We start from the raw sequence: 14,486 nt of genomic DNA on the forward strand, positions 1-14,486 counted from the left end.
ACTGGCTACTTCTGACACCGGAACCCTCTCTATAGCTCTCTTGGCCAAGAAAGCTGTGACTTCCTTGCGATGCAAGGACATATGACCTTCGCAGCCGGTCGTGAGATAGAGGCACAGTGTGAGGGGAGGATTCGAAGGGGAGGGAGTAGCCCCTCTGAATGAACTGTAAGGCCCACCTGTCTCATGTTATTGACTGCTAGTGATGCAGATGATAGTGGATTCTGCCACCAAATGGACACCCATGATCTTATAGGGCAAGATTAGGAGTGCTTAGCAGCTGCTAGGGGAAGGGAGGTGGTGTATGAGGGTGCAGGCATCTGACTACCTGACCCACACGGTATAGACCATACCCCTGCCCACACATATGCTGGGAAGCATGTGCGGGATGGTGGCTGGAATAAGGTTGGCAAGTTGAATGCCCCTGGAGCGGCTGAATACCTCTCCATATCCACGAAAGGAGCAAAAGAGAGACTGGGGAGGACACTGAGCAGCTGAAAGGTTCAAGGACTTGGCCATAGCCTACGAGTCCTTAAAGTGCTCCAGCGCAGAGTTTGCCTTATCTCCGAAGAGACAGTTGCATTCAAAGGGCATATCCATGAGGGAAGCTTGAACATCCCCTGAAAAGCCAGATGTTCTCAGCCAGACATGGCGTCTGAGCGCCTCAGTTGTGGAAACCACTCTGCCTGGTGAGTCAATTGTGTCTAAACCACAGTGAATCGTGGACTTTGCTGTTCTCTCCTGTCCTAGACCACTTGGGAGAGAATGGCCCAGGTCTTCTCCAAAACCTCTGGCAGTACTTGCACAACCGTATCCCACAAGTATGGCCCAATAAGCATGCAGTGTTTACTGACCGCAGTGCAAGGCTGGTGGAATAAAATGACTTCTTTCCAAAGCTATCCTCTTGGATTCCCTGTTCAGGGGTCGGGCAGGGAATGCGCCATGGGAGGTAGAGGCTTGGACCACCAAGCTCTCAAGGATGGGGTGTTGGGAGAGGAAGTTTGGGTCTCCAGGTGTGAGCGGTGGCTTTGGGCAACTGTACTATTCACAAGAGCCCTTGTGCTAGGTTTGAATCAGATACCCAGTAAGACATCTGTTAGTTCTTCATTGAAAGAGAGCAGGGGTTAGGAAGAGGAAACCTCATGCTGTAGTACTTCTGTCAAGACGATTGTCTTGACTACCACCAAGGGCAACTCGAGCTCCAGGACCTCCGCCGCCCTCTACACTACCACAGCATATGTGCGCCCTATTCCGTAGCCACGGTAGAAGGAGAAAGCATGCTAGCATCTGGAGAGTTATCCAGTCCGTAGGCATTACCCAGTCCCTCACACCAGTCCATGTAAACCAGACCTTCTAACTGATACTGTAAAGGGTCTAGTGAACCCTTCCATTTTTCCCCTAGGGCTAGCCCTTCAGAATAAACTGAAGCGCCAACCTAGAACACACGGTTCCTGTCATCACTGGGGTCGGAGCTGTCAAAGCGAAACCTGATGGGACCCCCTTTGACCCCACAGGGTCCGAAGGGACTCCGGAGGTGTCAGCCCACCCAAAAACTCAGCGCATTGCTTCGTAAAATTCTTTAAATTTGAGCAGGGGTTGTTCCGGCTTTGCGAAAAGCGTGGATGTGCGAAGTCCACCCTGGTAATGGCTCCAAAGAACCGTGCCTTGAACGCCGATGCTCCATCACCTCGTCAGCCGAGGGGAAGTCGAAGCATGCTTTGACTTTATATGCTTCCTGTGCCTCTTTTCTGAGTGTCCAGATGACTTGGGAAGAAGACAACCTGGGGCCCCTGGAGAGGTCTTGTGCCCTTCCTCTTGACCGGGACTGATATCTCCAAGGAGTTGCGGGACATGGTGTCTCTTGCTGGGCCGCTAGCAAGTTTAGGGACTGCTCCCTCAAAGACTTCAGTGCCATGCCCAGCAGTCTGAGCATGATTTGGAATCGTGTTCACACTTAAGACACCACAAACACACAAGTTGTTGGTTCGTAACCAAGACGGCGCAGTGACAGGCGCTACACAGTTTAAAACCCATCTTCCTCAAAGATATCCTCAACACATTGAAAGGAAAATTCCTCAAAAAAGAAGTCGATAATAAGTTAAAAAATGCCTGTCAAAAAACGACCGAGGGGTAGCTCTTCTCCGGATTATCGCTAACTGCCAAAGAAAGCAAAGAACTGAAGTCTGCGCACCGAGGTGGCACCTATATAGGTGACACAGATGTCACTTCTGGCGTGGATGATGCCGCACAGAGCCGATCAACGCCCTATCGGCCCGCAAGGGTACTTGCTCACAAAAAATCTTCTGGATCGAGACAGACGCCTGGGGAAATTCAAACGGAAGGAATCTGCGGCTAGAAGTCTATCAGATGTTATTTGTAAGGTGACGAGTATGTGGGAAGAATTATCCATCAGAAATGGAAATGTGCCTGGTAATTATAACAATAATTCAGTGTCCTCTATGTAAGTGCTATTATGAAATAAACGTTATCCTGAGGGTGGTATGACTTATTAGATTGCATATGGACCAAAATGTTGACGCATAATTGACTACACTCTGTACGTAACTATACATAGCTGCCAGTGTTTCTTTCAACGCTTGTAGTAAATATTAATAAAATATATAACAAATTCAAAGCAATATCTGTCCACGCCATGCTACATCAGGCCTAAATGTATATCAATAGCACAGTGTGAACCTCTGTTTACATTTTATGGCATGTATTTCTTCGTGGATTAAGTGTTACTTTGGGGGGAGAATCTTAGCCTTAGTTTGACAAAACATAACTTTAAACAGAGAACAAACCACCATAAAATTGTACTCTTTTCTCCAATCGATCTAAACGAAAATTAAGAATTTTAACAGTTTTAAATATAGAAGTGTTTTGAGTCGCCTTGATAGGGCATGGAAAAAGGAACTGATATCACAGTTCTGAGAGGTGCCTCAGGTTCCTCCTTGCTGTTACATCTAGTGGGAAAACAGCCACAAAGGTAACCGAGTTGGCACTAGGTAGCATCACTAGGAAATTAACTGTGTGAGAAGAATTTCTAGCTCCAGTCTGATTCCTGGAGGAATTTCAAAGATGAATTATCTGGGAAAGACGAATCCAGCTGTAGCATTTGTTCAAAATGTTCTTGCTTATAATAAATACAAAAATGGCGTGGAGAGGTGCAGTTCGTTTTTGAAACCCTTTGAGGGCTAAACCTGAAGAATCTTGCCTTCCTCAAAGCTTGAACCAAACTGGTGCAGTTAAAGTCATGACTGAAAAACGTATTACACGAGCCCATTCACATGTTTACGAGAATGGTAAAAACATCAGATTAATCCTTGGACTCTAGAGGTTAGTTTGTCCGATAACGTTCCCAGCGTGATGACTGAATTCCTATCTCACACAGTCCCTCTTGGAGCCCTTTCTCCCCACATGCAGCATGCTGGAACAGGACAAGAATTACAATAATTATTTGTTCCATAGGCTCCAACGGCACTGTTAATAGACCTAAACAAAAAACACGGGGGTAGTCACACTAATATCAGGGCAATATTGTCAGAATATCCCAGTACAAAAAGGGTGGGGGGGCTTAACACCCCTTTCCAAGTAGCCCACCCTCTACTGTCTCTATTTGTAAAGGTGTGAATTAGAGTCAGCAGCTAGGAATTGCAGATGATTCTCATAGGTCTGCAAAATGGCGGCAGGTATGGGGTGATTTACCAGACTTTCAGAGGGTTACATTAATCACAAGGGCAAGAGTGCATGCAGGGCAATGGAGTCAAATAATTATTAAGAACGATTTCCACTGGACACTAGGCAGATTAACTGAAGAAATCAATATCCCCTGCGCACACAAATACCTCAAAAACTACTCTCAAGTCATGCTTTTGCAGAAGCCCAAGCGTCTGTCCCAGACATTCATTGCACTATTAAGTTAGGCTTATGCCTGCAAATGTATAGGAGTACATCACACCTCATTCAAATGTGAGACTACTAGACCTCTCAGCTCTATAGTGTGAAGAAATGTGTCTAGCAGATTGTAAGCAAAAACAAAAAACTGAAAGACTTTAAGAATATAGAAGTTCCACATACCTCAGGACGAAAGTGGCTGTATCCACAATTATATTACTGGACAGGGTAAAGGTCTCAGCAGTGATGAAAACTCGCACTGGAAGGTAGAGTGGCCTAGGCACAGAAAAAGAAAGAAGAAATGTAAACAGTGTTATACAGTAGCACCTTAAAGCAGTGTTGACTGCGTGGTGACCGAAGGTATAATGTACCAAGTAGTGGACAGAGGATAAGCAATCAGGACACACAATAACAAAGTCATTCTCAAGCAAGTTTAGAGACTACATGACACCACTGCACTATGCTCGTGCCTCTTTGATGTGTATCCAGCACAGACGTTGATGTATTTCCTATTTCTTGTAGGTTTTACAGGACCTTTACATTGTTACCCACCTTGGGGAGACAAGGCTATAGAAAGGGCGCAGAGCGCCATTTACGTTTTTTTTTTTATCTAACAAATATTACCCGCTAGTGAAATGTGTGTGATTATGGGTGAAATTCTTGAGGTAGCGACCCGGTGTCCTAAGAGTTTACTTTTCTAATGTCTAATACCTTATAGATTCACATGAAGATTACAGGTAATTAATATTTTGATGGTTAAAACACACATGAATGCGAACAGGAAGAGGACACAGAGGCTGAGCTTCAGCATACAGGAAAGACAGATGAACTGAAGTTTATTAGGGGCACTGTAGAGAGGAAGACGTCAGGCTGCCTTTGGGAAGGGAATGCAATCAAAGGCATATTAACCAATCAAGCGACTGCAAGACTTAATAACAAACTCTTCTCACATTGAATGGATGGAAAGGGAAGGCAATAAAGGAAGGAGTCATAGCAGGTCTCATCTAGCTCGAACACACCTTTGTGATGAAGCAGCATTCCCACCACTGTTCCATGGTAAAGGCCGACAAGTTAATCACAGCTCTTTTGGAATGCCTAGTCACGCTGGATGTTACTGCTACCCTGATGTGTTTCAAAATGTGCCACCCTATTTCCAAGGCTTGGAGTGATTTATTTTTTCATACCAAGATGTTTTAGAAATGAATTAAATAGATAAGACGGCATTATATAGTATAACCATTTCTAAAGTTTTCACTATCTTGGACAACATATACTAACCGATATAGCTTACTATGGTCAGCAGATGCATGCACTATCAGACGTGGAACACCACGACGACCAGGAGGCATTACAGTGTTACAAAGAAGAGTACTTTTGTTCAACATAAAAACATCCCAACTCTGGTCCTCACACAGGATATGACGGAAATAACAAACACAAACGTCCATCCACAACACTCCCACGGAGTAGCCTTTTACTCATTTGCAAACGCACTTTCACATCTTGTCGGGTGTATACGGCACTATATAAATACAATACAAATCAACGAGTAATGCGAACTTTTGAAACATGTGGCACCTTTGTATAAAGATAACCAATGCTCCATTATATTTCAAAGCTAGTTTTGCGTGTCATTAACACATTTGGGACTTTAGTCTTCCATAGCATTGTGTTTACATTTTTCCAGCCATGACTACCCATTGTACTGCCCTACTGAAAGGTTGGTCTGTTGGATAATTATTATTATTATTCATTGATCATCTGTAATACATTCGTGCAGCCAAAAATAGCTATTTCAACAATTCCAAAAAGCTACTTGAAGGGATCTCAATTTAGTACTAAATAGATCACTCTAAATACTTTAATTCTGATTTATTTTTTTGTCCTCTATTACCATGGGATGCGTCTCTCAAATGTCGAAAATCAGTAATGGCTGTGATCCCAATAACATCTCCGCCACGTCACATCTGACTCTTATGATCATCTTTTTGTACATTAATACTTACCCACGCACAGTTAATAATCCCATGTATAATCATCAGGCCCCCTACTTTCTCTTACACCACAGTTTCACTCTATTCGATTACCAATTGCTGTATATAATACGTTCAGACGCCTTGCCAAGGCAATCAATTCCAGCGCAGCTTGGGGTTCCACTGGAGTACCTTTTTTTGCGAATTTTCCTTCTTGTTTAGCAACATTAAATAGAACAGCAATTTCCCTCCTCTTCGCCCATTTCTAATTCGAAAAAGACCAGCGCAAGGCTTACCGTTGTCTCTCGTTTGAAGACTGCACTGAAAACCTTACCCACACCTCTCCAACAGGTTCCACAATCGGGCACTCAAAAAACTCATGGACATGGTTAGGTGCTAGCTCCCCACATATTCTACACATAGTCCCGCCCTTAAGATTAGACATTTTGGCCAAGTAGAGATGATGCCTCCCTAATGCAGCAGGTTTGACAACACCATATAGCAATCTCAAGGATACTTGCTATATAAATCCTCCAGTTCCACACAAGGCAAGCCCTTCTCTCAGCTCTCATATTATGGTTTCATCTTTCTTTCTGCTGCTGCAACCAGCTGCCAGTACCAAACTGATACCTCTTTTCTCCTCGGTATTCTGCGCTGCAGGTCCAATTCCACAAGATATTTTTTGGGTCTCAGTCCACTCTTGATTCCTCACCCATGACTCCAGTTGTATATATTTGAAACTGGACAGTGTTCCTTCTGATTGTTCCACCAACTGCCCCCACACCCTTAATTTTCATTCCAGCACTAAGTCCTCCAACCCTTAGGTACCCTATTACTTCCTTCCTTTCTCCCCCTTCTCAACCACAGTTCCATGTTATCACTTGTTTTTTCTTCATTCACCTAGGAACCTGAATAAGCCCCAAAAGCGTCCAATTCTTTCTTTTCCACTGACATTCAGTCTCTTTAACCTTCTTAGTGTAAATAATAAGATCATCACATACAGGGCCATGTTTTTCTTGAACCCACTACACAGATGGGACTATTTCCTCATTTAACCAAAGGCTTTGTGCAAACGGCTCAATGTATAAATGAAACAAAAGTGGGAATAAAGGGCACCCCTGCACAGGCCATCTCACAATATTCACTTGCTCTATTAGTTTACCATCAACCAGGACCCTAGCTTTATGTGCACTGTAAATTAGTTTAATTACCTTACACAACTTATCACCCAAACCCAGGTACTTAAACACTTCCAGCAGGTAAATCCATTTCAATTCATCATATGCTATAGTGGCATCTAATGTCACCATTGTCTGGGGTAATCTGTTGCCCAGCACCATATCACTTGCCCCCACAATCGTAAGGGTCAGTTCATACAAATACATCCCCAGCATAAGCTCTTTTTGATCTTCATGTATCATTGCCTTCACTTCCAGGGCCAATCTTTGACAGCAGCAAAGACCTTGCAGTCACAGTTTAACAAACAGATTGTACTATTCACACTTATTTGTAGATTTATTGGGCTTCAGGATCAGACTAATTGTCGCCTCACTCATTTTGCTGGTAATGGTGCTCTTCATCCCAGGATATCATTGAACAAGTTCTTCCAAATTGGGACAATCTCCTTCAACCATATGTAGAGTTCGACAGGCAGCTCATAAGTGCCCGGTGCCTTCTGCCTCTTACAGGATGCTAGAGCCCTGTCAATCTCTTTTTCGCTTATTTCCCTAGTCAGTGGCCGCTGCTGCTCAGTACCCATCTTCCTCAAGTCCTTTGCCTCTAGCCACTGTCTTATCTGTAAGCTCTCTGGGGTCCTATCCTCCCAGTATAATCTGCTAAAGAATTCCAAAAAAATGCTTTGCACCCCTTGCCAGTCATGCTCTTAGAAACATCAACCTAAACTTCCTTAACATAGCTTCTATTTTCATCATATTTTGCCTTCCACGCTAACATCTTTCCACACTTCTCTCCATAATCAGTGACTCGGCTTACTTGCTTCCCACTTCTGTGTCTATTACCTCTATAGAACCACCTTCAATTCCTCCTGTATTACCTGTCATACTTCCTGTCTCTTCTCTACATCCAGCTCTCCCTGCAATTCACCCATCTTCTTCCCCATATCTAGCACCTCTACCTTTCTTTTCATATTAAAATGATGATTTAATCTCATGATCTGTCCTCTCAAACACTTTGTATGCATCCCAGACCACGTGCACCCGCTGAACATATGTTCACCTCAAAAAAGACTTGAACTGTATTTCAAGCCTTGCATTTCTTCTTCCTCACACATTACTCACCTAAGGTCCATCTCCTTTCAAGCTTTTTTTCTTGTAACTAAGAGTTCCAGAAAGACAACTGCATGATCTGACAAGCGTATTGGTTGATGTTCATTTCTACGGGGCGAATTCCACCCTTTCTAACAAAACAAAAAAAAATAACAGGGAAGAGTGTCCTTACTTCTTCAAGTGGTATGCATATCCTCTTCGACTTCCTAGCTTCATTCTCCATACTTCACAGAACCCTAGTTCCTTTATCACAACAGACAGAAAGGTGTTTGACTTTGGTGACACAACCTGAACTCGCACTGTTGACCTATCAAAGCTGCTATTTTACAGGGCATTAAGGTACCCCCTTACAACCACTGACAAATTATAATCCAACACATTTCAAAATACCTCCCTCATTGGCTCAGGGTCATCCATATTCAGTCCATAGAATCTTTCACACACCATCATCTTAGTACACACCTTAAGCATAGCCATCACTCACCTTCCCTTACTATCTGCTATGCTTTCTAATACTTCAACTACAGAACCCTACCTTACCAGAATCACCACTCCCTTGGAGGAACACCCCTGGTCTGTAGTAATTACTTGCGCTATCTACCTTTCTCTCCTAAACAAAGCCAGGGCTTCTTTTCTCAAGAGATGTGTTTTCTGGATGATCATCACTACTGCTCTGTTATCTCAAAGATATTCCATCACAAGATGCTGTCTTTTTCAAACCCTCAAACCATTCACATTCTATGTTAGCAAGGATATTACTTCACCTGATGTTGTACCCCTCTCTCCCATGTTATGCTCTTCTCCGTCTCCCCCTCCTCTTTTTCAGATCCACCCTTTCTGATTGCAACTAGTAAGCATGTTAGGAGCTTTTTTCCTTTTTCTCCCTTGGGATCCCTCCCTCCTACTATATGAGGCATTTACAAAAAACACCATGGAGCTCCCTCCAGAACCAGTGGGCAAGTTCTCCACGTCAGAGACTGTGACCTTGCACTCCCCAGCATCTGGGATCCCAGCCTCTGGATGTCATTCACAACGGTTGACTGCCCTACAGAGATAGAGGTCAATAGCCTCCTCACTCAGGGCAGCAGGGCTGACTGGGGGAAGGGCCTGAGGTGCCTGGGGCGAAGGAGATGCCCACCCTCCTGGGTAAGCGGGCACGGGCAACTCAGGGAGGGGCTACTGAGAGGGCGGTGCTGGTGCAGGGGTGGCAGCTGTACCTGTAGCTTGGGTGGTCCCAGAGGTGTCCACCACCACCACCAGGGAGCTTCCATCAGAGAAGGTATCAGAGTCAGTGTTGTCACCTCCTGCCTCTGCCGTGGTGCTCCCCTCGCCCTCTGTCCCACTGGTCCCCTCGGCGTCGGTGGACTCTGCCTCCTGGGTCCTGTGGCATGCAGCTCTCTCTGTCACCGATGCCCTTGCTCCTCCACCAAATGATGCTAATGCATGCATGGACAGGATGACAGAAGAAAAAGGGAGGGGGTAGAGAGAAAGGGAGCACTGGGTCAATTACGGCACCAACACCACATATGGCATACATATTACCGTCATACACAGGGATCAGGATTGTGTCCTATGCATTGCACTGGCATTACATTGGCTAGGTATCACAGCAAGATGAGAGCCAAACACTGCCAACTGCACCCTTCCTGGGACCCACTACGCCCTGTCTGACAGGGGATGCAACCTAGCTATGTTACCAGATTTGGCAATGCACCCATTACCCTTGAGCTGGATCACGTTGCATCCACTGAGGTGGCATTGAGGGGCACCCACTAACTGACAGCCACCACCAGGTTCCCATGCCACCTACCAATCACAGTTGTAACGCACACCTTACTCACCCCCTTGTGGCTCATGTGATGCCCTCAAGCGTCCATCCAGCTCTGGGTAGGCCACCGCCAGTATGTGGGCCATCGGCGGTGGGGGGGCAGGCTCTGATGGGCACCCCGCCCTCGTTGGGAGGCCATCCCCTGCTGGGCCTCTGCAGTCTTCCGAGCCCAGCGTCTCAGGTCCTCCCACCTCTTCCTACAGTGGCTGATCTGCCTGCTGTAAACCTCAGGGTCCGCACGTCCTTGGCGATGGCACCGCACAATCCCTTCTTCTGATGGGTGCTGAACTGCAGAGGAAACACAGACATGATGACACCATTACACATACAATGCAGCCTGTCACACATATGGCCCCACAAATCCCCTTCCATCCCCTATTGGTGCACACATTACTCAGCGCCCACCATCACTACCAACAGACGTACAACAACACCCCCCCCCCCAAATGACACAATGCTTGCACACACATCTCCATGAAACCCTGTCACATACCTCGTGCCCAAGGTGTACTCACCTGCTGGTCTGGAGGCCCATACACCTGCCCATACTGTGGTAGGACCCCATCCACCGAACGCTCCAACTCCTCTGAAGTGAAGGCAGGGGCCCTTTCCCCGGTCACAGGGGCCCGCTGGTGTGCTGTCCATTCCCTCATGATGTTGGACATATCTGCCAGCAGCCCTGCTATGGAGACATGGTAGTTTTGAGGGCCTGCAATTTGGTGAATCCTAGTTTGTTTTGACGGGATACAGGAGTTAGCTTAGCCTGTGGCTTGCAGACTCATGCCCCGTCACCCACTGACGTTTTACCCTTTTTAGCTTGCTCTGTTTTAGCACATTTATTCAATTAATTATTTTAAGATGGCTGCCTTGTTTGGACTTAGGCTCATGTTTTGATTTGCACTATCAGTGCCACCATGCTAAGGCATCAAGATCAGGTGACAGATACAAACAAACTGTAGGTGTTCACTTTAGGTACTTTCCCTCTTCATGCTGTCGAAGGAATTGTTAATATTAATGATCATCCCAATCATGCCTTGTTATCTATTGTTTGGGAACAAACCTACATCAGGGGTCCAAGTAGATCTGTATAAATACTCCTCGCTTTATCAGACAGTCAGAGGGATTCCGACCAGATGCCATCGCTGCTATCAATGCAGCTTGTCGCCTTGACACTGACCCAGTCTTAGTGTTCCTGCTGAGTCTGAGCTAGAGACTTCATTCCAAGGTAACAAGTGTTGGGGGCTCTTCTCATGGACATGGCATTGGTAGATTGAGGTTTAACATACCTAGCTCTCTTCTAGGTTAGGCCTACATGCTAAGGTATCAGGACATATCACACATGTCATGTTACTTCATGATATTGCAAGATGGTGGGAGTCTTTGTATTAATGACTCTTGTTTTTACCAATTTTGTTCATGCACTGTCAATCATCTTAATCATTGCAGCCCATGCAACTTATCGCAGATTGCAGTCTTACTAAAATAAAACCTATTGAAACATTACTGCATCTTCTTCATTGCCTGTGTGTGATTGAGACATGTTGTTAATGTGAGAAAGGAGTAATCTCCGTTTAACCACGATGCTCCCTGAGATGTCACACTTTTGAGTCCATGCGTAAAGGCCGCCACAAATCACCTTTGACTGTTTTTGGTGAGGTACTGCTTGTGAGTCGGAAGGGTTGGGATGACAGTTGTGTTTTGTTGTAGGATTGGCATAGTTGCCTACAAACATAAGTACTGTCATCCTTAAACCAGCAGTCTTGCCTAGAGCAAGAGTCCAACTACGACAGCAAATCCTCCCTGATCTCCTGATGGTGTACTTCCTGCAACCGCTTGTTCTCCTGCATGTTGGTTAGGATCCGGCCCATCTTGTCCTGGAATTGTTGGTAAACCCCCAGGACATTGGTGAGTGCCTCCTGGAGAGTCGGTTCCCTGGGCCTGTCCTTCCCCTGGGGCACAGCGGTCCTCTAAGTGTCCCTGCTCCCCTGAAATGTGTACCCACTGCCACTGACCCCCAGGTCCCCGATTGTCTTGGGTGTGAGGTGTGGACTGGGGTCCCTGTACAGGTGGGCACACTGCTGATTGACGTGTTCTGGGGACAGAGGTGTGGGGGCATTCGGTGGGTGCTGTGGTGTTGGATACTAATGGGTGAGGCTCTGTGGACTGTGAGTGGGGTGGGGTGGGGTGGCCGACTGACCCGTGGTCCCTGATGGGCCAGGTAGTTCATCCAGATCCTGAGGTCCAGAGTTACTGTCATCACTGGGAGCATCTTCTGTTGGGGGACTGGTTAGTCATGGCACTTCCTCGCCGCTGAGATTGGCTGGAGCACCTGTGGGGATGTAAGTGATGTATTATACTTCATGTCTGTGACATATTGTACAACCCTTGCTTCCCATCTGTTGTTGCTGTTGCCCTGCCACCTTTGTTGGTGTATGGTGATGGATTGTGTGCTTGTTAGTTCTCCAAGCTGTGCATGCTTTGGTGATGATTTTCCATGCAGGGCTGGTATGGCTGTCCATGCATTGGTATGGCATGCAGGGCTTGGCACTGGGGTTAGTCATATGTGTAGGTGCAGTGTGTGGGATGGAGTGGAGTAATGGGAGTGAGGGTGAAGGGGTGAGATGGCATGCAAGTATGGGGGGTGATAAGTAATAAATATTGACTCACCACTGTCCAGTCCTCCGGAAACTTCAGTGAGTCCCTCAAGATGCAGTATTGCCAAGACTTGTGTCTCCCATGCTGTGAGCTGTGGGGGAGAAAGTGGGGGTCCACCACCAGTCATCTGGATGGTGAGTTAGTGCCTTGCTGCCACGGAACGTACCTTCACCCGTAGGTCGTTCCACCTCTTCCTGATGTCATCCCTTGTTCTTGGATGCTGTCCCACAGCGTTCACCCTGTCCACGATTCTCCGCCATAGGTCCATCTTCCTGGCAATGGAAATCTGCTGAACCTGTGCTCCAAAGAGCTGTGGTTCTACCCTATTTCCTCAACCATGACTCGCACCTCCTCATCTGTGAAACGGGGGTGCCTTTCTGGGGACATGGGTGTTGCGTGGTGTGTGTTGTGCAGAGGGTGTTGAGTGATGTGGTGGGGTGTGGGATGTGGGTTGCGTGACAGATGTATGGGTGTCTGTGGTGTGTGTGTGTAGTTGTCTCCATGGTCATAATGTGGTGGGCGTTGTTTTGTTGGCGTAAGGGTATGGGTGTTTGTAAGGCCACTTTAGCACTGACCTTTGGACTGGCGTATTTGTGTTTGAGGCAGTATTCTGTCGGTTTCCCAGGCAGGTCGCTCCCCTCACCGCCACGCAGCCCCCAGCTCTCGCTGCCATGCCCTGACTGCCTGTGTCTGCCTTCTGTGACCGAGCGCCAGTGTCCTCCCTCCCTCTTCTCCTCATATGGAGGCCGCGCAGCGGGCGCGCCGAAGGCGCGCCAAAGGCAAGGCCATCTGCGCCCGTCCGCGCCTGGCGCCAGACCCCAGACCCCCTGGCCCCCACCGCTGCCAGCCTACCCGCCGGACCTACGACGCCGCCACCCTCCTCGCACTCAACACCAGCCCTATCCCCGGGTGCTGCCGAGCAGCCCCAAGACGCACCCACGGACCCTTCGCCTGCCAATCCTGCAAGTTCTCCTGCATCCGGACCCGCACTGCACCCGTCAAGCCAAGCACCAGCAGCAACCACCTGAAGTGCATCCTGCTCAACACCCGCTCCATCCACAGACACGCCGTGGAACTCTGGAACCTGCTCGACACCACATCTCCAGACGTCGCCTTCCTCACAGAAACCTGGATGAACGCCTCCTCAGCGCCCGACATCGCCATCCCGGACGGACACAAGATCACCCGGAGGGACCGCGTCAACCAGACAGGAGGAGGCATCGCCATCGTCCACAAGAACACCATCCGCATCACGACCAACTCCGACGACACCCTCACAGCCGCCGAACATCTTCACTTCCAGATACACACCGACCCCAAGACCACACTCAGAGGCACCCTCATCTACAGACCCCCAGGACCCTGCACACAATTCAGCGAAGACATCGCAGACTTCATCAGCCCACACGCCCTCCCCTCCGCTGACTACATCCTCCTAGGGGACCTCAACTTCCACCTGGAGAACAACAACGACAACACCACCACCCTGCTGGACAACCTCGCCAACCTCGGACTCAAGCAACTGGTGAACACCCCCACCCACTACGCCGGACACACGCTTGACCCAGTCTTCTCCTCCAGCAAGTACATCTCCTTCAGCCACTCCACCGGACTCCACTGGACAGACCACAGCTGCGTCCACTTCAGCTTCAGAAGAACCACGACTCACCACCACCCACAACAGGCTCCCCGCAGGAGCTGGAACAAGATCACCACCAACCAGCTCTCCACATCACTGAGCCAGAACCCTCCCACCAGCTCAGCGGACCCCAACCAAGCAGCCAACAACCTCACACAGTGGATCACCAACTGCGCTGACAACCTCGCACCTCTGAAAACCCATCCCATCAG

At 47.7% G+C, this 14,486-nt stretch overlaps 1 protein-coding gene across 1 annotated transcript in view; it reads right to left on the reverse strand.

Moving 5' to 3' along the window:
* The window catches only part of ATG2A (autophagy related 2A), a 2,189,461-nt gene that overhangs the window by 1,153,437 nt on the left and 1,021,538 nt on the right, over positions 1-14,486 (reverse strand). The window contains exon 25 of the mRNA XM_069207806.1: positions 4,078-4,170. Within this exon, the coding sequence (XP_069063907.1) occupies positions 4,078-4,170 (93 nt within the window). The remainder of the gene's footprint in view (positions 1-4,077; positions 4,171-14,486) is intronic.

Source organism: Pleurodeles waltl, chromosome 9 (assembly GCF_031143425.1).
Source record: "Pleurodeles waltl isolate 20211129_DDA chromosome 9, aPleWal1.hap1.20221129, whole genome shotgun sequence".
Taxonomy (NCBI): domain Eukaryota; kingdom Metazoa; phylum Chordata; class Amphibia; order Caudata; family Salamandridae; genus Pleurodeles; species Pleurodeles waltl.